Source organism: Myotis daubentonii, chromosome 3 (assembly GCF_963259705.1).
Source record: "Myotis daubentonii chromosome 3, mMyoDau2.1, whole genome shotgun sequence".
In the NCBI taxonomy this organism is placed as follows: domain Eukaryota; kingdom Metazoa; phylum Chordata; class Mammalia; order Chiroptera; family Vespertilionidae; genus Myotis; species Myotis daubentonii.
The window spans coordinates 206,976,663-206,999,578 of NC_081842.1; the positions used below are offsets into that span (position 1 = coordinate 206,976,663).

A 22,916-nucleotide genomic window follows, 5' to 3' on the forward strand; every position below is an offset into this window, starting at 1 on the left:
GCCACTATTACCCCATTTTACACATGGGAAAACTGAGGCCTTTGCCCAGACTCTTATCTGGAGGGTGGCGGAACCAGGACTTGGGTGCCTGTTCTTTAGCCCCGTGTAGCTCTTTACTGCCCTCCTGAGGGCTGTTCCAACCCTTACAGTGCCTGGACCTGTTGGCAAGGCAAAGGCTCTGAGAAGTCCTGTGGCGAAGAATCCCTTTGGCCTTTCTTTGACCCCGTGGTTCCCAAATAGTCCCCAACCATCATTCTACCGCACTGGCTCTCCCCAGAGCATGCTGCGGGAAATGTTGCGCCAAAGCTTCAGGAAGAGAAAGAAACTGCCTTTTTTTTTTTTTTTTACTTTGGGAAAGAGACTGAAGTTCTCTCTAAGTCAGATTTCTCCCAGAACTTTCCCACCTTTTAAGATGGTGTCCGGGGCAGTCACATGCTATGGCCCTCAAGCCCTCCCTCTTGCCACCCACAGGCGTGAAAGTGCTGATGCCCTCGCAGCCCAGCATGCCACCCCTGTCCACCACCCAGCTGCAGATCGACACTGCCCTGCAGGAGTTCCAGCTGGTCGACCTGTCCCGGCGCTTCCTGGTCCACGACTCTTTCTGGGCTCTGCCCGAGCAGTTCCTGGGCAACAAGGTGAGGGCCCAGCTGCCACCTGGATAAGAAGGGGGCGAAGCCCCTCCTCGCGTGCCCAGAACCTGCCTGGGCTTTCCTCCTTCTGAAGCTAGTGGGCAGCAGGGAAGACTCAGCTGTGGGGAAAGGTGTGGTCGTGCCCCAGCTCAGCCCCTGTGGACAGCAGCCCTTCATCCTGCCCGCCCCTCTCAAGTCAGGAGGGATGCCCGCCGACTCAGCCTTCAGAAAACCCTCCTGGACCACCTCCACACCAGGACTGAGATAAGGGCCCCTCCTCAGGTCTCCCTGGGCATCTCTTGCATAGAATTAGCATATCCCTCGCCACATTGGATTGCGCACCCCAAAGGCAGAGCCCAGGTCGCTCTCGTCTCTGCTCCCTGTGCCCAGCTCCATGCCAGGCACACAGCACCAGGTTGCAGAGTGGGGGGGAGTGGGATGACTGAGCACACAGTGGGCATCAAGCATATCCATGGCTGCCCTGCCCTGATTGGCTCTGTCGTGGCCAGGTGGACTCCTACGGCGGCTCGCTGCGCTACAAGATACGATATGAGCTGGCACGAGGCACGCTGGAGCCAGTGCAGCGGCCGGATGTGGTCCTTGTGGGTGCCGGATATCGCCTACTCTCTCGAGGCCACACACCCACCCAACCTGGTGCTCTGAACCAGCGCCAAGTCCAGTTCTCTGAGGTGGGTGGTGCCTGAGCCCTCAGGGCTGCGGGTAAGAGGGTGCAGGCTGGGCAGGCGCTGACGGGTGACCTCTCCGCACCCACACCTCTGTCTGCACCCAGGAGCACTGGGTCCACGAGTCTGGCCAGCCAGTGCAGCGGGCGGAGATGATGCAGGTACTGCAGAGCCTGGAGGCTGTGCTCATCCAGACAGTGTACAATGCCAAGATGGCCAGCGTGGGGCTGAGCGACATCGCCATGGATACCACGGTCACCTACGCCACCAGCCACGGCCGTGCCCACAGCGTAGAGGAGTGCAGGTGCCTGACCCAGCAGGGACCCTGGCAGGGATAGGAGAGAAACAGCAGGACCTCACAGTTCCTGCAGCCACTGTCTTGGTCCTTTCCCCACAGGTGCCCTGTTGGCTATTCTGGCTTATCCTGCGAGAGCTGCGATGCCCACTTTACCCGGGTGCCTGGAGGGCCCTACCTGGGTACCTGCTCTGGCTGCAACTGCAATGGCCATGCCACCTATTGCGACCCTGTGTATGGCCACTGCCTGGTGAGTAGTGCCAGCTGGCACTTGGATGCTGGGTAGGGGCAGGGGACAAAGACAGGGGTCATGGCCACCAGACAAGCTACTGTGATCTCTGGACGCATTAATAGAGATACAATGTTCAGATGAAGGAAGTGAAAGTCCTGCTTTCTCCCACCCTGGTCAAACCAACGCTGGAGCCTGGCTGGCATGCTCAGTGGTTGAGCATTAATCTATGAACCAGGAGGTCCCTGGTTTGATTCCCAGTCAGGGCACATGCCTGGGCTGCAGGCTCAATCCCTAGTAGGGGAGGTGCAGGGGGCAGCCGATCAATGATTCTCTCTCATCATTGATGTTTCTATCTTTCTCTCCCTTTCCCTTTCTCTTTGAAATCTATAAAAATATATTTTTAAGCTATCAAGGGTAGAAGGAACGGACTCCAGAGGGCAGACCTGGCCAGTGGGTACAGGTTAGAAGAGGGAGGCAGGTTTAGGTCAGCGGAAAGCAGATGTTTAGCTGCCATGTGAGGCGATGAGCTCCTCATCAGGATGCAGCTGGATGCTTCCCTGCCTGCAGAGCTGTGGAGTAATTTCAGCATGATGGGGGAGGCGGGGCCAGGCAGCCTCAGAGGCCCCCTGGTGGAGCCCACCTGGCTCAGTGTGGCCCCACATTGCGGGCAGAGGGATGCTCTATAGAGTCTGAGCCACTCCCTTCCCTTCCTCCCAGAATTGCCAGCACAACACCGAGGGGCCACAGTGCAACAAATGCAAGGCCGGCTTCTTTGGGGATGCCACAAAGGGCACGGCTACGGCCTGCCGGCCCTGCCCTTGCCCGTACATTGATGCTTCCCGCAGGTAGGACCCAGCTCGGGATGGGGCGGGTATGTCTGGGTGAGCGGGCAGTGTAACAAGCTAGGGGCATACTCTGGGCAAAGAGCTGGGAGGCCTGGGTTCAAATCCTAACCTGGCCGCTAAGTTGTTCTATGCCCCTTGACCTCTGTGGGCCATCTGCCTTCCAGGTGTTGTTATGAGGTTGCAGATAAGAACAGGTGGGAAGAGAGATGACATTATGACTGTGTCTGTGTGAACAGTGGTCATTTCCCCACGTGAGACTGTAAGGCCTGGCCCATCTCTGTAGCCTGTCCCATGTCCTCTCCACTTGATCCCCATAGATTCTCAGATACCTGCTTCCTGGACACAGATGGCCAAGCCACGTGTGATGCCTGCGCCCCAGGCTACACAGGCCGCCGCTGTGAGAGGTAAAAGAGGCTGGTGGGGGCTAGGGGAAGCGGGTTGGATGGGGAGGGGGCATGGAAGTGCCACTCACGACCCGCTCTCTCCCCCAGCTGTGCCCCTGGATATACGGGCAACCCCATCCAGCCAGGCGGGAAGTGCAAGCCCACCAGTGAGTATCATAGCCACCTCCCCTGGCCTCCCCCCTGGCTGCCCACCAGGCCCCAGTCCTGGACCCTAGCATAAACCCCATGATCCTTGAGGAGTGTCCCACTCTGTCCCCCGTCTGCCCAGACTATGTCTATGTCATTTCTTCCTACCCTGCCAACACCCACTTTGTGCCTCCAGGCCAGGAAATTGTACGCTGTGATGAGCGAGGCACCTCAGAGACCTCCAGGGAGGCCTGCCGCTGTAAGGTATGCATGCCTCCCCTATCACACCCCAAGGACCTGGGAGAGGGAGAAAGGAGGACGCGTACTCTCCATAGCTCCTTGGCTGGTGGATGGTGGCCTAGCCAGAGGCTGATGGGTCTGGCTGGCAGGTTTTTCACCTCATGAGAGGTGGTTGGGGAGTCAGGTGACCCAGGTTCAGGTCCCAAGTCCTCTGCTAGTCATTCATTGTACACCCATTGTATCTGTACTGTATCTTTGCTTCAGCCATACTTTAATTCTCTCATGGACACGGTGATGAAGGTATTAGCATTGCCAATTTACAGGTGAGGAAATAGAAGCTCAGAGGAGGGAAGCCATTTGCATTAAGAGTGTCACTGGAAAAAAGAACTGAACAGATTTTGGAGTTGAGCACCCCAACCTTAAATCCCAGAGTGGATTAGCAAACCAAGTGACTTTGTGTAAGTCATTTTGCATCCCTGAGCCTCCGTTTCCTCATGTGAAGCATGGAGATATCACGTGCCTCTCAAGGTACTTAGAGGAGTTAAATGAGATGATGGTTGAACAGCAACCAGCAAAGTGCATGAACCACTCCATAAACGGTAGCAGTAATTATTGTAACCAACCTGCTATATTTTAAATCTAAATGTATTTGTGAGCCCCACGCCTAGCAACTGAAGAGAAAAGGGGAAAATGATTGGTTGCACAAGCCCCCTTTAAGTGAAATTATTGTTCACATGGTTTCGACTCTTCATACATGTGCTCTTTCCCTGGCTCCCCCTGGCCTTGGGTGCCCATCTGAATGTGGGCCGACTTGGCCGGAAGCTCCAGGCAGCCCCTCCCGCGGGCCATCCTGCAGCTCCCAGCTCTGTGCTTGCAGAACAACGTGGTGGGGCGTCTCTGCAATGAGTGTATCACTGGTTCTTTCCACCTGAGTGCCCGCAACCCCGAGGGCTGCCTGAAGTGCTTCTGCATGGGCGTCAGTCGCCAGTGCACCAGCTCCTCTTGGAGCCGCGCCCAGGTATCTACCCGAGGCGGGCGGGTGGGCAAACAGGCGGGACCGCCAAGCCCAGGGCTGGGTGGACTCAGCACCAGTCCCAGGCCACAGCTCCACCTTGGCCTCTTCTCCTCTCCCAGGTGCATGGGGCCTCCGAGGCACCCAGTCAGTTCAGCCTGACCAACGCTGCGGGCACCCACACCACCAGCATGGGCATCTCATCCCCCTCGCCTGGGGAACTGGTCTTCTCCTCCTTCCACAGCCTCCTATCTGGACCCCACTTCTGGAACCTCCCTTCCTGTTTCCAGGGGGACAAGGTAGGCAGGGGAACGGGAAAAGAAAGGGAATTCCAGGCAGCAAGAATAGCACAGGCAAAGGCTCGGGCGCAGGAGTGTTGCAGTGCCTTGGGGGAAGAGGTGGAAAAGGTGGTGGGAGCAGTGGGAGGCTGGAGCAGTGGCCAGTCCGACTCGGGACCGCAGCTGAGCGCCTGTTCGCCCTGTGCCCCAGGTGACCTCCTATGGAGGAGAGCTGCGCTTCACAGTGACCCAGCAGCCCCAGCCTGGCTCCCTGCCCCTGCACCGGCAGCCATTGGTGGTACTGCAAGGCAATGGCATCGTCTTGGAGCATCACTCCTCCCGGGAGCCTAGCCCTGGCCAGCCCAGCACCTTCACTGTGCCCTTCCGGGAGGTGAGCAACAGCGTCCCAGGAGCCTTCTGGAGGAGGAGGCAGGCCCCTGCTTCTGCCACTCAGGGGTGTCAGTATCCCAGGATGTCAGGGGTTGTAACACATGTATCCTTGCCTTGGCAGCAAGCATGGCAGCGGCCTGATGGGCAGCCGGCCACACGGGAGCATCTGCTGATGGCACTGGCGGGCATTGATACTCTCCTGATCCAGGCATCCTACAGCCAGCGGCCAGCTGAGAGCAGGTGTCTGGGAACGGGGCAGGGGGACGGAGGGGGCTTGCGCAGGCGGTTCCATTCTCAGCCGTGTGATGCGTTGCCGCCAGACTGCCAGCTCTACTCCTGCAGGCGGTGTGGACGTCTTGTGCCTTATTTTCCCATCTGTAAAATGGAGATTATAACAGTGCCTCCCTCACAGGGCTTGTCTCAGGTCAGGTTCCCTAGAAGCAAAGCCTGAGATGGGTATTGGGGTGCACATGATTCACAGGCGGAACCTGTGGGGAGGAGGGAGAGAGGGACACAGGAGAGGGAAGTGGCCAGGCAGGAAGTAGTTTCAGGTGGAGCCCCTGCTTCATCCCGGTGGAGCCCTTCAGGGTCATCCTGCTTTGAGGCAAAGGAGCTTTTGTGCCTGGGTCAGTCTGTCATCGGTCACCCCAGGGTGGTGTGACCACTCCGGGCGAGGACGGTGCGTTCTCTGGAGACAGTTGCAGGTGCAAGCCACTCGCCACAGTCCTTGCAGCAGCTGGGGATGGACGCCTAGTTAGGGACCTGGATGGGGCCCAGTAGCATCATGACAGAGCTGTTGGGAGGATGAATGAGTTAGTCGCCTGTAGGATTCCAGAGATGCCTGGCGCAGAGCGAGTGCTCATTCAGAGGGTTTTGTCACACCCAGGATCTCTGGCATCAGCATGGACGTGGCTGTGCCTGAGGACACTGGCCAGGACCCTGCACTGGAAGTGGAGCAGTGCACCTGCCCCGCTGGGTACCGTGGCCCCTCCTGCCAGGTGAGCCCTGGGCCCCACACACCTGTCCAGCCAGCTCCTTTCATGGTGCTCCCCTTTAGCTCTTTCCCCCGCCCCAAGCCCACCCCAGCCTCGCCACCCAGTGGTCTCTGCTCAGAATGGGTCCTGCCGAGGAAACTCCTCCCACTGCCATCTTCCTGCCCCCAGGACTGTGACACCGGCTACACACGCACGCCTAGCGGGCTCTACCTGGGCACCTGTGAACGCTGCAGCTGCCATGGCCACACGGAGGTCTGTGAGCCCGAAACAGGCGACTGCCAGGTGAGTTTCACCCTTCTTCCTACCCCAGGAGGGACACAGGAGGGGGAAGTGGCCAGGCAGGAAGTAGCAGCAGCTGATGGGATCTGAGGCCTGGGCTTGTGGCCTCTGGGGGCTCATCCCTAACCATGCTCTGCCCCTTCAGGGTTGCCAGCACCACACAGAGGGCCCTCGGTGTGAGCAGTGCCAGCCGGGATACTACGGGGATGCCCAACAAGGGACACCACGTGATTGCCAGCCGTGCCCTTGCTACGGGGTCCCCTCTGCTGGCCAGTGCGTCCAACCCCTGCCTGTACCTGCCCTTCCCGAAATGTCCGCCGCCCCCTCCCCACTCCCTTCCTCCCAGGCCCTCCTGAAAGGCAGTGGTTCAATCCTGGCCTTACATCTTCCTCAGTGTGTCGTTTTAAGATGTGATAACACGTTCCCTTTCGGGGCCTCAACCTCCTCATCTGTGAAATGGGGATCATGACGTACTCCATTGTTTCCTGTGTAAGAACTGAATGAGATGATGCAGATGGAGCTCTTAGTAAAGTGCCTGGCACTTGGAATATGTTAGTGCGCATGCCCCTCCTTTCCCCCCCCTCCCCCCCCCCCCACACCCTAGTCCTGAAGTAAAAGCTGCTGACCTTTAACTGGGAATTTGCCCCCACACTCTCAGGGCCACCCACACTTGCTTTCTGGACACAGACGGCCACCCGACCTGTGATTCATGCTCCCCAGGCCACAGTGGGCGTCACTGTGAGAGGTGAGGCGGGTAGACTGGCAGGGTGGGTGGCATGCAGGAGGGGCTGCCCCTGGAGTCAGGCTGGGCCCAGTCCCCCTGACCTGGAGGGACCAGAAGCCTCCCACTCATCGTACACAAGCCCCCAGAAGGTGATCAGCTCCCTTCCCGGAGAGCCTCAGCCTTAAGCCTGCCATTTGAGGTCCTCGGAGATCTGCAGTTCACCTCCAGCCCCAACATCCCTGACCCACCCTGGCCAGAGTCTTCCCAGAAAACCCCTCATTCTTGTGAAGGGCATAGGTTTGAGGCCTGAGCATGCTAACTACACTGGCTCCGTGGCCTAGGCCACCCGCCTGCCCTTCTCCCAGCTGTAAAATGGGTGAGTTAGGCCGATTGGTTCTTCCAGCGCTGTGAGGTCATTGATCCCTGACTCACAGCAGGCTCCCCGGGATCTGTAGTTCTGCCTCCATTCATCTAGTGCTTTCTCTCTCCATAGGTGTGCCCCAGGTTACTATGGCAATCCCCGCCAGGGCCAGCCATGCCGAAGTGAGTATGGCTGGGGAAGCCTGTAGGGTTGGGCTACCCAGCCTGCCCCAGGGGTGAAGTTAGGACAGAGCCTTTGTTCTCCTTCCACCTGGGGCAAGTGACTTTCCCTTTCTGAGCCTCAGCTTCTTGGCCTGTAACGTGGGGATTAGTTAAAGGCACCCCCGTGCCAGAGGGCTGCTGTGAATGTGTAGAAGGCCTACCCGTGGTTCGGAAATAAACGCTCCCTATCTTGGTGGAGAGTTAGATGGCCGGGGGTGGTGGAAATGGGAGTGCTTGGTAGCGGGTTTGGGATTCCAGCTGTGGCTTCCCTCCACTGCAGGAGACGGCCAAATGCCAGAGCCAATTGGCTGTGCCTGCGACCCCCAGGGCAGCATCAGCAGCCAGTGTGACGCTGCTGGCCAGTGCCAGTGCAAGGTTAGTCGAAACCCAGCCCTTTATGAGGCCTGACCTGCAGCCACAGTGGTTACCAGGCCTTCTCACTGTACCCTCGGGACCGTTGCTGTGCCCTGGCCACCTACCCTCAGAGGGCTGCTCTCTGCCCCACGGCTCCAAGACTGGTGGGAAGTCAGGCAGCAGCTGATGGGATCTGAGGCCTGGGTATGGGGCCAAAAGGGCTCCGAGAATTGCTGGAAATGGCTGGGAAGACTGGGCTCAAGGGTGGCTGGAGGTGCAAGAGACCCAGCCTAGCTCCCTGCACCCACCTTTTCATCCATCCTCCCAGGCCCGGGTGGAAGGCCTCACCTGCAGCCACTGCCAGCCCCACTACTTCTACCTAAACGCCAGCAACCCCGACGGCTGCCTGCCCTGCTTCTGCATGGGCATCAGCCAGCAGTGCGCCAGCTCCTCCTACACCCGCCACCTGGTAAGAGCCTGTGCCCACCCCTGCTCTGGGGCCTGCCACCTGCCTCTCCCTGACTCGTCATGGGCAAATCAGAACCCTGGCCCAGTGGCATCCCCACTGTCGATGAGGACACCTATGCCCATGCCCCCATTATTGCCGTGTCAGTACAGATCCCAGCAACACTCGCCCTGCCCTAATACTCCCCATGACCCCATAATTGCTTTGTCAGCACTGGGCCCAATCCCCTCCTTTCCCCATTTGTCCTCCCCATTCGCCCATTGTTTCTGTCTCGGCCCTGATCTCAACCATCCCTGTTACCTTCCCTCAAGCCCTCCCATGCCCCTCCCTCACCAAGGTGCCAGCCCCAGTACGCAGGCTGACACTCACCCTCCTGCTTCTAGATCTCCACCCACTTTGCCCCCGGGGACTTCCAAGGCTTTGCCCTGGTGAATCCGCAGCGGAACAGCCGCCTGACAGGAGGCTTCACCGTGGAACCCGTGCCTGAGGGCACCCAGCTCTCTTTTGGCAACTTCGCCCAACTCGGTCACGATTCCTTCTACTGGCAGCTGCCGGAGACATACCAGGGAGACAAGGTATGACATGCAGCAGGGGCTGGCAGGCCCTCCCTGATCGTCATCTTTGGGCCAGGCCTCTGCTGAGCCTTGGGGCCAGTGGGGACTCAGATGCTATTTGACCTCAGAGCAGTCTGGGCCAGCAGGCAGGTGTCAGCCACATTGTGGTTAAGTGCACAGGCCTTAGGGTTGGATAGGCCTCAGTCTCTAGACCTTACCAATTACCAGCTGGCTGCCTTTTGATAACCCTCAGCTCCAGGGTGGCTGGGAGGATTGGAGATCGTGCTTGGCACATAGTAAGTGCTCGTCTGTTGATGATTGTTAGCTTTCATGCAATTAGGTCCTGGACGAAACACATGGACAAATAAGACACAGTTTCAGTTTTGTTCATTTGCTCACTGAAAATTCACCTGTGCCGATGGCTCTGTGCTTGGTGTTGGGCATAATAATAATTCTTATTGTAGGTCATATTTATTGAGCTCTTACTCCATGCTCAGCACTGTTCCAGGCACTTATTTATATATCACAAATCACAGCTGTATGAGCTATGTACTACGACTGCGCTATTTCATCGGGGAGGAAACTCGGGTGAGAGGTTAGGCAGCTGGCCTGAGCTCCCATAGCCAGAAGGTGACCATGCTGGGATTCACACCCAGGTCCGAGGCCCTCCTTAACTACACTAGTCAGAGACAAGCATGTCTTTGCTACTCCGGAGTCATGGTCTAGTGCAGTGGTCGGCAAACTCATTAGTCAACAGAGCCAAATATCAACAGTACAACGATTGGAATTTCTTTTGAGAGCCAACTTTTTTAAACTTAAACTATATAGGTAGGTACACTGTTATTAACTTAATTAGGGTACTCCTAAGGCTTGGGAAGAGCCACACTCAAGGAGCCAAAGAGCCGCATGTGGCTCGCAAGCCACAGTTTGCCAACCACAGGTCTAGTGGGTGGTGATGGTGGTCCTGTGGGGTGCAGGGTCTTAGGGGAGGATCCAGGGCAGCTTGCCCAAATGCGTTCCTTGAGTCGTCATGGTCATTGGGTGGCACCCAGAGAAAGGGGGTCCTGGTCCGGGAGCCCCCTGCTGGCTGAGGCTGGTGTTCAGGCAGACATGTCCTCTCACCCAGGGCCCCAGGAAGGTGAGGGACGCTGAGGAGGTGGAATCTCGAGCTGTCCTGACCTTGTTCCTTGGACAGACCCAAGTATCCCAGCCTCCTCCCAGGGCTGTCTGCCTTCTAGTCTCTTCTTCCTTCTCGGGTTCCTCCTCCCCTGGCCTAGCCTATAGTTCCTAGACCTCTCTCTCTCTCTCTCTCTCTCTCTCTGACTCCTCTCCTGGTGTCTCCCTGTGCCCCGCAGAGGGAGGCATATTTTGCGCGGTTGCGCCGGGCTCACCAGGTAGGCCCGTGATGTGATCTGAGTGGTGTGAAGTTGATGTGACATGGGCATGGTGTGTTTTTGGATGCCCTCAGCCCTGCATGGGGAGATGCCCCAAGGCATTGTGGGTCTGCATGAACCCAGGTAGTGCCTGTTGGCTACCCGGTCGTGGCACTGTTGTGCCCAAGCCCCTGCGATGCTAGGAGTTAGAGTCAGGAGGTGGGTGTGCCTTATCTGCTGTGTGGTCCAGTTCTGGTGCCAACCATCTGGTGGCCAGAGTGGCGGCCTAGTGGCAGGGAAACTAACTCAGTGCTAAAAACCACATGACTATACCTGGCCCCCAGGTTATCCCAGCACTGCCTCCCCAGCAGCCTCCATTAACCCTCTGTGTGCGTACCTCCCTCTAGCAGCCTGGAGTTAACCCCTGTGTGCCAGCCTGGAGAGGGGAGCATGCGTCTTTCTCCCCAGTCAGTGTGAGCCTTTCTGGCCATGATATCCACCGGGAGAGGACACTCCCCAGGCCTCCAGCTCTAGGTCCCGGGAGGTCTGAGCTGGCCTACGCCCTCTACCCATCAGAACCGCACGTCCCTCTCAGAGGAGCAGTTGCGGGTAGCTGTGACAACTGGGAGGATCCCAGGACCCCCAGAGGGCAGGGGCCGGGCGCAGCAGCTCTCACAGGTAACCAGGGCCTGGCCTGAACAGGCTGTGTCAGGGGCCCCAGAGAGCCTAGTCCAAGCAGAGCCTCAAGCTGAGGCCCTGGCCTTCCTGGGTCATTTTCCCCATGCCAGACCAGGCCCCAGCCTGTTGCCCAGCCCACCCCAGTGTTGTCCTTGGGACACATTCCAGAGCCATGAATGGCTTGGCCTGGCACCGTGGGTACGCATGGAGAGTGAGGCCCAAGGAGCGCCTCCTTCCCACAGGTGCCTCTAGGTCTGCCCCTCTCTTGCCAGGTACCCTCTATATGTGCTTCTCTCCATAGCCACAACCCATAGGCACCTGAGCCCGTCCTGGACTAGCCCCATTAGGCTCATGAGGAGCAAGAGGGTGGCGGGTACAAGGGCCAGAGCGTCAGGCATCAGCAGTTGTGAACAGATAGAAGAGAAGCAGGTGGCTGGCTGGGCCTGGCACGGCCTGCGGGAGGGCAAAGCCTCATGACATCCTTTCTGTCCCTCTCTGCTCCTTCCTCTGTCCTCCCTCTCCTGGTCCCTCAGGTGGACGAGGCCCAGAGGAGGATGGACGCTGAGATCTGGCAGCTCCTTTCCAGCTTTGCTGCCCAACCTCACCCCCCTGCCCCCGGGCTCCTGCCCCGTCCCCAGCCTGCAGCTGCTCTGCGAGCAGTTCCGTCCTCCTTCTCCTCTTCCTCCTCTTCCTCCTCCTCCTCCTCCGCCTCCTCTGCTCCTCTGTCTTCCATAGGCTCGCAGGTATGTGCCAAGGCACCCACCAAAGACCCACACACACCATGTTTTCTAGACATTGGTTCTGAACCAACTTTACAATTTCTGGCGTTTCCACACACTGCCTGGACTAGTATTTAGTTCAGATTTTCCTTTAAATTAATCATGGAACAACTCAGTTATGCTAACTATACATTTTTAAGTACACTTTAAGACTGCCATTAAATTTAAAAATGTTTTCTGGTGTGCTGTGTCTGTCACCTTGGGGTCCACAGGAGACACAGACCCAAACCACGCCCAGCGAGAGCAGTTGGGGTATTCGGTCCAGACAGGGGAAGCAGGTTTTCCAAAAGCAGGGCTGGAACCTGGGCGGCGGGGTGCAGGGCTCTGTCCCTCGGCCCTCGTGCCCCGCACCTGCTCCCTCAGCTCTCACTGCCTGTCCTTCTGTCCTAGTTCTCTCTCTCCTACGAAAGCTTCTCTCTACTTCCGGAAAGCCTCTATTATTGGCAGCTGCCCCGAGCCTTCCTGGGGAACAAGGTAACAAGGAGTTGGGAGGGTTCAGGGTGTCATCGAATCCTGAAATGTCAGAAGGCCCTTTGTCAAAGCCCTTCATGATCAAATGGGTAGACCAAGGCCCAGAGAGGGCAAGGGACTCGTCTGGCGTTCCACGTTTAGGTCAGAGTAGCTGAGACTACACCCAGCTCAGCACTTGCTCTTCAGTGGCCACAGGCCCCTGGCAGAGGGGCTGTCTTGCACAGCGGTCCTCAACCTGTGGGTCATGACCCCTTTGGGGGTCGAACGACCCTTTCACAGGGGTCGCCTAAGACCATCGGAAAACACATATATAATTACATATTGTTTTTGTGGTTAATCACTATGCTTTAATTATGCTCAATTTGTAACGGTGAAAATACATCCTGTATATCAGATATTTACATGACGATTCATAACAGTAGCAAAATTACAGTTATGAAGTAGCAACGAAAATAATTTTATGGTCGGGGTCACCACAACATGAGGAACTGTATTAAAGGGTCGCGGCATTAGGAAGGTTGAGAACCACTGCCTTAGAGGGAGCCTCAGGAAGTAGACACCCCTCCTTTAGGCTCCATTTACCCTGCGTCACTGAACTAGCTCTTGGCACTACATTCGTTCATTCAAGAAGCATTGATTAAGCACTCACTGTGCGCTGTATTGTAGATGAGTGAAGACCCTGGCCTCGCAGCGCGCACTGTCAGTCTGATTATCCTGCCTGTTATCAGCACCAGCAGCACTGTTATTAGCATTAGTGTTATCTTGGCATTACCTCCATCTTATTCCGAAATGACTTAGAGTCTTCTAACGCAGAGGTCGCCAACCTTTCGGACCTCACAGACCACCAGTGGTCCACGGACCACCGGCTGGCGACCGCTGTTCTAAAGAATACACATAATTTGTAATAAAATAACACACAGAGCAGCAGACAAGAAAGTCTGGCCCAGGAGAATGCGGATGGGGAAGCTCTGCTGAAGCCACAGGTGGAGCTGGACATGACAGGGCTGGCAGCCCTGGGGCTGGGTGTCGCAGGCGCTGTGCTGAGTGCAGTATTTTACGTGACCTGTGGCATCCAAAGCAAACAGAAAACTAGTTGTTTCGTGGTTATCTGGTGATGGCCCTAAACTTCTTACCTTACCCTGAGCTTGTGGAGAACATCTCGGGGCCCGTGTAGCCCAGTTCTGGCATGTCGTCCATAGACATTTAATAAATGCTCACAGCTGAATGAACAAACAAATGAACAAATGGGCTAGGCTTGATGCACTGTGGGATTGGTTTGAACATCTGTCCTGGTGGCAAAGGACAGAAAGGGAAGTCCTGTGGGGCGGAGCTGAGGCTCTGGCTGCCCACATGAAAGCCTTCGGTGGCAGACCTAAGGGCTGTTTCATTGTGAGCCATAGAAAACCTAAGTCCAGCTGTCTTGTCGGCAACAAAGAAAGGAATCTATTGGCTCAGGTAACTCCAGAGTCCAAGGGTGTCTGGTATCAGGCATGGCTGGATCCAGGGGTTCATTAGGACTTTATCTCAGTTGGTGTCCTCCTCTGGCTTCCAGAATGGCTGGTAAAGGACGTTTCTCTGTTCCAGTAGAAAGAGCAGATGTGCCAGGTTGACGTGTCCACATCTGATGGAGTGGAGAGGGGGAGTGATGGAATGTGCAGATTGGCTGGGCCTGGCTCATGTCTTTCTTCAAACTACATGGCCTGCATATAGGACATAGTTTCTTTTAAAGGAAACCAAGGCTGCAGTTTGCCAAAAGCGGGGAAATGGATTCTGAGCAAACAAAACCCACCTGCCCAGGAGACGAGACCTCTGAGGAGCCACCCTCAGCCCCATCCCCCTGGCTAAGAACTTGGAACCTTTTGCAGCCTCCCCTGGGTGGTCACTGTCCTTACTCCTCTCTGCATTGTGGGTCGTTCCTTCTGATGGACAGGGACTTGGAGCATGTTTGGTGTGATTATCGGGCACTTGGAAATGGGGAGCCCCGGAAGCAGAAAAGAGGCTGCTCAGGGTCATTGCCGCCGGCTCAGGCTGTGAAGGAACTGAGTGATGGCCTGTCTCCTAGGCAGGCACAGGCCAGGCCTAGTGACCGGCCTCTGTTTGGGTGGTGGGGTGAGACAGCACAGGTACAAAAGCGCCTTGAGAGGTTTTGCCCCCTCACCTGGGGAGGGCAATCAGGCTGTGACTGCAGGGCTTGCCTCTTGCAGGTGGCGGCCTATGGCGGGAAGCTGCGGTACACCCTGTCCTACACAGCCGGGGCGCAGGGCAGCTCGCTCTCTGACCCTGACATCCAGATCATGGTGAGCCCCCGATTCCATACCGGGTGGGCTGAGGGGAGGCCAGGGAGCACCCTCATTGCTTCTTCTGTTCTTTCAGTCCAGCACTCAGCTGGCCTGGCACGGGCTGGGGGGAGGGGGTAAGCCCATGCTCCCACCTCAACATCTGGCTGCACACTACCCAGGCAGAGGCCCAGCTGCCGGGAGAAGGGGGCAGTGGGCATGTGCCAGATTCCTTTGGGCACATGAGCCTGGGAGATTGGAGTGTGGGAGGCTGGTGGTACAGAGTCTGGAACTGGTGGAAGACTCCACTGTTCCCAAGAGCCCCTCATTCCCCTCCAAATCCCACTGGTGTCTCCCAGGGCAACAACATCATGCTGGTGGCCTCCCAGCCAGCACTGCAGGGCTCCGAGAGGAAGAGCTATGAGATTGTTTTCCGAGAGGTAAGGGGCACCGGCCACCCAGTGTCCGACTCCCCCACACCCCCACCCTTGCTTTGGAGCCTGGCTTTGACGCCAGCCACCCTGCTGCTCACTCCCCCATCCTCACCTCGGAGTCCTCCTCCAGTGCCTGGAAGGCAGGAGTTGGGGGGCGAGTTGCTGCAGAAGCAGCACACAGAGCCTAACCCCCTTCACCCACACATGCTATCGTCCCCCCACCCAGGAATTCTGGCGCCGGCCTGACGGGCAGCCAGCCACACGCGAGCACCTCCTGATGGCGCTGGCTGACCTGGATGAGCTTCTGGTCCGGGCCACGTTCTCCTCGGTGCCCCTGGCGGCCAGCATCAGCGGGGTCAGCCTGGAGGTGGCCCAGCCGGGACCCTCGAGGGGACCCCCAGCTCTGGAGGTGGAGGAATGCCGCTGCCCCCCAGGCTATGTGGGCTTGTCCTGCCAGGTGAGCATGGCAAGTCCAGACTCCGCTACTCTGGCGCAGCTGGGTCAGCAAGCTGGTCAACTGGCATTTGACGAGTCGTAACTTTAATGTGCTCTGCAATGTCTCGTTTATTCTTCCCAACAGCCCTGGAAATGTGTAATTATCCCCTTTTAACAGGTTTTTTAAAAACAGAGGCACTGAAGGGCGAATGGCTTATGAGGGCACACAGCTACCCTCTCCGGAGGTTAAGACCCAGCGCGTGCTCTCAGGGTGCCCACCAGAGACAGGCAGCCCATGCAGAGACTCTAGCCCAAAGCAGAGCGAGGAAGAGTCTCAGAGAGAGGAGGAACCGCGGGGAGGGGATAGGGTTCTAGGCAGGAAGGCAGAAGCTCAGAGGAATGTGTGGGGACATAGCTTGCGATGCAGAAGGGTCGCCCCTGGAAAGCCGGGCTGGGTGTGGGAACTTCCTTAGGCCTGGGACAAGGCTACCCATGGGAGCTGGGCCCCGGGAAAATCCCTCTGCCAATGGTGAATGAGACGGATGGGGCAGAGGGAAAGACGGGGAGTCCTATTGGGAGGAAGGGCAGTGGAGTGGTCCACCGTGGGAACAGCCCCCCACCCACTCGGGAACCCCACCGTGGGAAGTCCACATTTCTGCAGTTTTACATCTGTGCACCTTGACTGTGGCCACAAGAGCTTTCAAACCCAAGTACATGAACTTCAGGTCCCTTGGAATGATAAGATTTAACACATTTTGAAGGCGAACCCCTGGGGAAAGCAGAATCCTTGGTGCACGTTTTCTGCAGTGAAGCAAAAACAGATTTATAAACATGCCTTTGAAATGGTCGGGGAGAGAGGGAGGGCCTGGAGAGATTTCAAAGAAGGGGTGTTGAACAGCAGTTCGTTGTTTTCAGAACCCATGACTACTCACCGAGAATGAGTAAAAACATCCTTGGTTGTATGTGTGCAGCCTCCGTCACTTTATTTAGTGAATGTGCAAATGGCTGTGCAGCTCTTCAAGGGCTCATTCCAACTCCTCTCCTGAACCCGCTTTTTCCATCGAGGGTTACGTTTTTTCAATAAAGACCCTGCCAGGAGAATTTTCAGGAACAGAGTCCTAGGGGTGCATATGGGCTCTGCATTCAGGATGAACTATTATTTCAGTAAATTTAAGTGGCGGGCGATGCCAGGATGGGCTCGGACAACATCCAGCTTTGGAGTGTAAAGTGAAGACGAAGACGTGGAAGAGGGCGGCTGAGAGAGGGCGAGGGGGTGGAGGGCTGGGCCTGGGATTTTCCCTCCCAGAGCCAGTGAGAGTCTTGGGAAGGGATGGAGGGTGTGGGGTTCTGGGTCTCCTGGCTTTGGATGAGACTGCACTGGAGATGGAGACTAACCTTCCTCTCTCCCTGCCCAGGACTGCGCCCCGGGCTACACACGCACTGGGAGTGGGCTCTACCTCGGCCACTGTGAGCTGTGTGAATGCAATGGCCACTCGGACCTGTGCCACCCAGAGACTGGGGCCTGCTCGGTAAGATGCAAGCAGGGCCAGGGCAGGGGTCAGCTTGGCTGGGCCTGGGGTGGGGTACCAGGGCTCGCTGTGGGATAGCGAGGGGGTGGGCTTGGTAAGATTGGCCTAGGTCCAGGGGCAAAGGTCATGGGGCATGGCCTGTGGGACAAAGCACCTAGGCCAGCAGGTCTGATCACCAAGCAGCAGCAGGCATGGTGGGGTAGTCAGAACTATGGAATAGCATCCATCTTTATTTATTTACTAGAGGCCCGAAGTTCGTGCAAGGGGCTTGGACCTCGCAGCCACCAAGGCTGCCTCATCCCTTGCAGCTGTGGAGTCTGCCTCGCAGTCCCAGCTTTGTCCGGAAGGTCATCCATATGGTTGTTCTGCTGTTCGGCCGTCTGGTCTAATTAGCATATTACACTTTTATTATTACAGATTTTTTGGTTAATCCTCACCTGAGGATATTTTTCCATTGATTCTTAGAGAGAGTGTTTTCCAAATGAACACAGGATGTGTTTAGTGACCTTTTTTCACTTAAAAGGTCATGAACATCTTTCCGTATCATTAAGTACTTTTTTATACCTGAACATTTCAGAGTGGGGTGTGTTAGCCTCCCTGCAGTAAAGGGTCAGGGTTGGGTGGTTGACAGAGCAAAGAACATGGTACATTAATCAAACAAACACGAATCTCTTTGGAGAAGACTGTTAACCCACATGTATTTATAATAAAGTATCTATTTTTAAAACTCTTTCCCCACACACCCAGGTGTACCCCTCTACTTTTCCTGTGATATTACAGGTGTGTAGGGAGAAAATGTAAGAAATGTAATCAACATCATCCTTTGTTAGATATTTGGGTGGGTGTTGTTTTTAGTTCTCTCTTCATGGATTTTTAGGTTTATTTCCAGCATTTTGCTTCTATAAACACCACTGAGCTAAACAGTCTTTAAGATAAATTCACAAACATGGTATTTCCAGATCAAAGGATTCCAAAATTGTAAGGCTTTTGGTAAATTCTGCCAAAAGGTGAGTGGCTGACGTCTTTGTACCTCACAGCAATGCCAGCACAATGCCGCTGGGGAGTTCTGCGAGCTGTGTGCACCTGGCTACTATGGAGATGCCACGGCCGGAACACCGGAGGACTGCCAGCCCTGTGCCTGCCCACTGACCAACCCGGAGAACATGTGGGTGCCCTTGCTCAAGGCCCAAGGAAGAACTCCCACTGGGGGTAGAGGGCACTGCACTGGCTTTTAGGCCAGAGTGAAGGGAGCAGGGTGGGAGGTGGGCATCCCATGGCCTGACCTTTGCCTCCTCTGTCCCAGGTTCTCCCGTACGTGTGAGAGCCAGGGAGCTGGTGGGTACCGCTGCACAGCCTGTGAGCCTGGCTACACTGGCCAGTACTGTGAGCAGTAAGTTTGCAAACAGGAAGGGTGAAGGGAGCGGGTCTATGGTAAATTCCTAGGTGAGAGCCCTAGATAGGGTGCTGCTAAGAAAGTTCTCCACCAGGATCATGTCCCTCCCTTGATTCCCTGTTGCCCTTGGGTAGCCTTGTCACGCTTCAGTCTCATCCACTCCCAACACCTAACTCTGCTCTGGTTGGGCTGAACTTGGTGACTGCTTGATGTTCAGGCCTTTGCACGAGCTATTTCCTTTTCATGGAACATTCTTCACCCTCAAACTTTCCCCTTTTGGCTAACTCCTGTTTAGCCTTCAAGGCTCAGCTTCATTCATTCATTCATTCATTCAGCACATTTTTATTGAGCACCTACTATGTGATGTGTAGTGTGTGAAGGTGTTGGAGATGCAGTGCTAAACAAAACAGATTCCATCCCAGTCCTGTGTAGTCTACCACCTGTAATGGGTGAGAAAACAGCAAAAAAGTGATCATACAAATATATAATTACAAACGTTGATAGGTAGCCTGAAGAGAATATAACAGCTCCCAGGGAACATAACAGCTCAGAAGCCCCATTCTCTGGGAAGCCTCATTCTCAGGGCTGGGTCTATGCACTCACAGCCCCCAATACATGTTCCTCATTCTCATTTTATATAGTTTTCTCTCTTCCTTCCTTCCTTCCTTCCTTCCTTCCTTCCTTCCTTCCTTCCTTTCATTTATTTACTTTTATTGTTTAAAGTATTACAAATAGTAGTATATATGTCTCCTTTTTTTCCCCCGTTGACCTCCCCCCGGCCTCCCCTACCCCCCGGCACATGCCCTCACCGCTCCTCCCCAGTGTCTTGCATCTATTGGTTATGCTTACATGCATGCATACAAGTCCTTCGGTTGGTCTCTTACGCCCCCCCCCCACCCTCCCCTGCCTTCCCACTGTAGTTTGACAGTCTGTTCGATGCTTCTTTGCCTCTGTATCTATTTTTGTTCATTAGTTTATAATATTCTTTATATTCCACAAATGAGTGAGATCATGTGGTATTTTCCTTTCACTTCCTGGCTTATTTCACTTAGCTTAATGCTCTCCAGTTCCACCCATGCTTTTGCAAATGGTAAGAATTCCTTTTTTAAAGCAGCGTAGTATTCCATTGTATAGATGTACCACAATTTTCTAATCCACTCATCTGCTGATGGGCATTTAGGCTGTTTCCAAATCTTAGCCATTGTAAATTGTGCTGCTATGAACATAGGGGTGCATATATCCTTTCTGATTGGTGTTTCTGGTTTCTTGGGATATATTCCTAGAAGTGGTATTACTGGGTCAAATGGCAGTTCCATTTTTAATTTTTTGAGGAAACGCCATACTGTTTTCCACAGTGGCTGCACCATTATGTAGTTTTCATGTTGGTTTCCCAATAAGTAAGTTCCGTAAGAGCGAGAACTTTGTGTTCACTGTTGTATTTCCATAACCTAGCATAATAGTTGTTTAATAAACGTTAATTGAATGAATGTCTTCCTGGACAATAAAGGCTTTACCACCCCCACACCTAACTTGCTGATATCCCCTTGCCCTCCCCTTTCTCAGTTCACCAAGGCACTGTGTTGAGGCCTCTTTGGTGTCTGAAATCCTTCCAGAGCACTGAGCCTTCGCAGCCCACACTGGGCAGCCAGCTCCCCAAGTCTACCATGAGGCACTGGGTGCCCTGGGAGCTGACAGAATTGGTCGTTGTTCCTCCCCTACAGGTGCGCCCCAGGTTACGTGGGGAACCCCAATGTGCGAGGGGGCCGATGCCTGCCACAGAGTAAGTGGGACCATGGCCCCTGGTTGGGGTGATGGGCAAGTCAGGGAGCCTAGGGAGTTTGAGAGGTGCTAGGTCTGGGGGACAGGACCAGGAGTAGGGCAGGCCAGTCTTTGGAAAAGTAGATCCTGAGATAGTGCCATATGCTCGGCCTCCTACCTGAACGGCCTCTCCTGTCCTCCCCTCCCCCTACCAGCAGACCAAGCCCCACTGGTGGTCCAGGTGCAACCGACTCGGAGCGTAGTACCCCAAGGTGGCCCCCACTCCCTGAGGTGCCAAGTCAGTGGGAGCCCACCCCACTACTTCTACTGGTCTCGTGAGGATGGGCGGCCCTTGCCCAGTAGCACCCAGCAGCGACATCAAGGTACCCATGGCCCCAACCCCATGAACCACCCAGTGGGCGGGGAGGCACTGGCCTGTCTCGGCCCTGCTGGGGTCCTGCCCTTCCACAGGGCTGGGTGATGGGAGGAGGGTGCATCTGCATCGACGAGTTCCCATCTGTTCCCCACCAGGCTCCGAGCTCCACTTCCCCAGCGTCCAGCCCTCTGATTCTGGGGTCTACATTTGCACCTGTCGTAATCATCATCATGCCAATACCAGTCGCGGAGAACTGCTGGTCACTGGTGAGTTCCTCCTTCTCTCGTCCCCAGGACGGCCTGCCCTGGGCTGGGCTGAGGCTGCAGACCCAGGCAGCTGACACATTCATCTCCCAGAGGGCATGGTGGTTGCCTGGACAGGGCCACTGGCCATGGAGATGGAGAGAGGTGATGGAGTTAAGAACTGGCTTTAGAGCAAAGATGGCCGGACTTGATTGTGGTCGCTGAGGGAGAGAGAAACGTCTGGGATGATGCCTAGCCATGTGGTTTCCAGCAGCGGGCAAATGGGGTGCCATTTACTGCGATGAGAGAGGCTCGATAGGAGGGTTCTTCATTTGGGCTCCCCCAAAAGCAGAGACTGAGACAATGATTTGCATGTTAGTAGTTTATTTAGTAGATGGATAAAGACAGGGAAGAGAAGGCAGCCAGCAACAGGTGTGTTATTGAGCAAGTTACCACTGTGAGCAGTTTTTTAATGCAGCCAAGGGAACTCTGGGAAGCGCTAGGGTCTCAACCTGTGGGTCGCGACCCCTTTGGGGGTCAAACAACCCTTTCACGGGGGTCGCCTAAGACCATCAGAAAACACATATATAATTACATATTGTTTTTGTGATTACTCACTATGCTTTAATTATGTTCAATTTGTAACAATGAAATTGGGGATCACCACAACATGAGGAACTGTACTAAAGGGTCGTGGCTTTAGGAAGGTTGAGAACCACTGCTCTAGGGTAAAGCATGCACCTAGGAGTCACCCCACCCCAGGATCGAGGGTGCTGGGGTCTGTAACTACCAGCTCCTATCAGCCATCAGCTGGGGCCTGTTGTAGAAGCACCAGTTCCCCTGCATTCGCCCCCCTCCTGGGCAGGCACGGTGGTCTCTGGTGACCGGAGAAAGCCCTGTGTGAGGAAGTGCAGTGGCTGGCAGCAGTCAGACCTGGCGACACTGAAGGAACAGGGTGAGGGGACTAGGCAGGGCACTGGCAGCACCTGCTACAAACAAGCCAGGGGGAACCCCAAGTTTGAGATGTTGGGGAAACATCTAAGTGGGTACATCTGGCAGGCATTGGGTATGTGAGCCTGCAACTCAGGAAGGAGACCCCAGCCAGAGAAATGAATTTGGGGGGTGTTGGCATAGGGGTGAGATATATATATATATATATATATATATATATATATATATTTTAAATCTTTACCTGAGATATTTTTCCATTGATTCTTAGAGTGGAAGGGAGAGGGAGAAACACAGAGAGAGAAACATTGATGTGGGAGAGACACATCAGTTGGTTGCCTCCTGCACGCACCTCGATCGGGGCTGGGGATCAAGCCTGCAAACGAGGTACATGCCCTTGACCAGAATCAAACCTGGGACCCTTCAGTCTTCAGACCAGTGCTCTAACCACTGAGCCCAACTGGCTAGGGCTAGGGGTGGTGTTTAAAGCTATGGGACAGGGTGAAATTACCAAGGAGAGTGTGGCTTGAGGACAGAGCCACAAGGAGCTCCAACCTCAGCATGGCAAGTTGGAGAGTCTCTTTTACAGCAAGAGACTGGAGCAGGTGAGGCCAGTGAGCTAGGGGGAGGGGGGGTGGGCGGGGAGGTGCGTGTTGGAAGCCCAGAGGGGAGAAGGCTTCCAGGAGGGGGCGCTCCGCCTCGCCATATGCCCTGAGGAAGGGAGATGTGGCAGAGAAATAACCCCTGATGAGCATGCTTTGACAAGAGCTGTTTTCAGTGGAGCGAAGGGGTAGAACTAGATTAGAGTGAGGCAGAGAATGGATGGGAAGGCAACGAGCATAGACAATTCCTTCGAGTCTTGGCTCTACAGGGAGACCAAGAAATGGGGTGGTAGCTGGGGCGAGTATGGAGTCAAGGGGGCCTTTCCAGAGATGGGATATGCTAGAACACATGTGTCTACGGAGAGGATGATCCCGTGGAGAGGGAGAGGAGAGTGACGTGGCAGAGCGGACACAGCAGAGGGAGGAAGTCCCGGGAGGGGCTCCAGCGCCCAGAAAGCCGCGGGGGGGGGGGGGGGGGGGAGGGGGGCTTGCTCCTCAGGGACCAGGAAGGAGGGAGGTGGGTAGATTTGGAAA

The 22,916-nt window shown here is 55.5% G+C and overlaps 1 protein-coding gene and 1 long non-coding RNA gene across 10 annotated transcripts in view; both read left to right on the forward strand.

The window, feature by feature from the left end:
• Positions 1-22,916, forward strand: part of HSPG2 (heparan sulfate proteoglycan 2) — a 100,794-nt gene that overhangs the window by 47,180 nt on the left and 30,698 nt on the right. For 7 of the 9 annotated variants that reach the window (XM_059690894.1, XM_059690893.1, XM_059690895.1 and 4 more), the window contains exons 14-42: positions 472-635; positions 1,139-1,318; positions 1,420-1,616; positions 1,710-1,857; positions 2,557-2,684; positions 3,002-3,088; positions 3,176-3,234; positions 3,411-3,478; positions 4,332-4,472; positions 4,589-4,765; positions 4,956-5,135; positions 5,256-5,374; positions 6,021-6,132; positions 6,298-6,411; positions 6,554-6,681; positions 7,067-7,153; positions 7,626-7,675; positions 7,995-8,089; positions 8,397-8,537; positions 8,918-9,109; positions 14,594-14,686; positions 15,025-15,105; positions 15,326-15,556; positions 16,950-17,063; positions 18,101-18,228; positions 18,367-18,453; positions 20,178-20,236; positions 20,430-20,597; positions 20,746-20,856. In XM_059690894.1, the coding sequence (XP_059546877.1) occupies positions 472-635; positions 1,139-1,318; positions 1,420-1,616; positions 1,710-1,857; positions 2,557-2,684; positions 3,002-3,088; positions 3,176-3,234; positions 3,411-3,478; positions 4,332-4,472; positions 4,589-4,765; positions 4,956-5,135; positions 5,256-5,374; positions 6,021-6,132; positions 6,298-6,411; positions 6,554-6,681; positions 7,067-7,153; positions 7,626-7,675; positions 7,995-8,089; positions 8,397-8,537; positions 8,918-9,109; positions 14,594-14,686; positions 15,025-15,105; positions 15,326-15,556; positions 16,950-17,063; positions 18,101-18,228; positions 18,367-18,453; positions 20,178-20,236; positions 20,430-20,597; positions 20,746-20,856 (3,639 nt within the window). The remainder of the gene's footprint in view (positions 1-471; positions 636-1,138; positions 1,319-1,419; positions 1,617-1,709; positions 1,858-2,556; positions 2,685-3,001; positions 3,089-3,175; positions 3,235-3,410; positions 3,479-4,331; positions 4,473-4,588; positions 4,766-4,955; positions 5,136-5,255; positions 5,375-6,020; positions 6,133-6,297; positions 6,412-6,553; positions 6,682-7,066; positions 7,154-7,625; positions 7,676-7,994; positions 8,090-8,396; positions 8,538-8,917; positions 9,110-14,593; positions 14,687-15,024; positions 15,106-15,325; positions 15,557-16,949; positions 17,064-18,100; positions 18,229-18,366; positions 18,454-20,177; positions 20,237-20,429; positions 20,598-20,745; positions 20,857-22,916) is intronic. The other 2 variants (XM_059690889.1, XM_059690896.1) reach the window with 1 other exon arrangement.
• Positions 9,137-14,584, forward strand: LOC132231566 (uncharacterized). The gene is made up of 4 exons (XR_009452079.1): positions 9,137-10,482; positions 11,038-11,139; positions 11,673-11,882; positions 12,309-14,584. It is a non-coding gene; the product is annotated as an uncharacterized LOC132231566 (long non-coding RNA).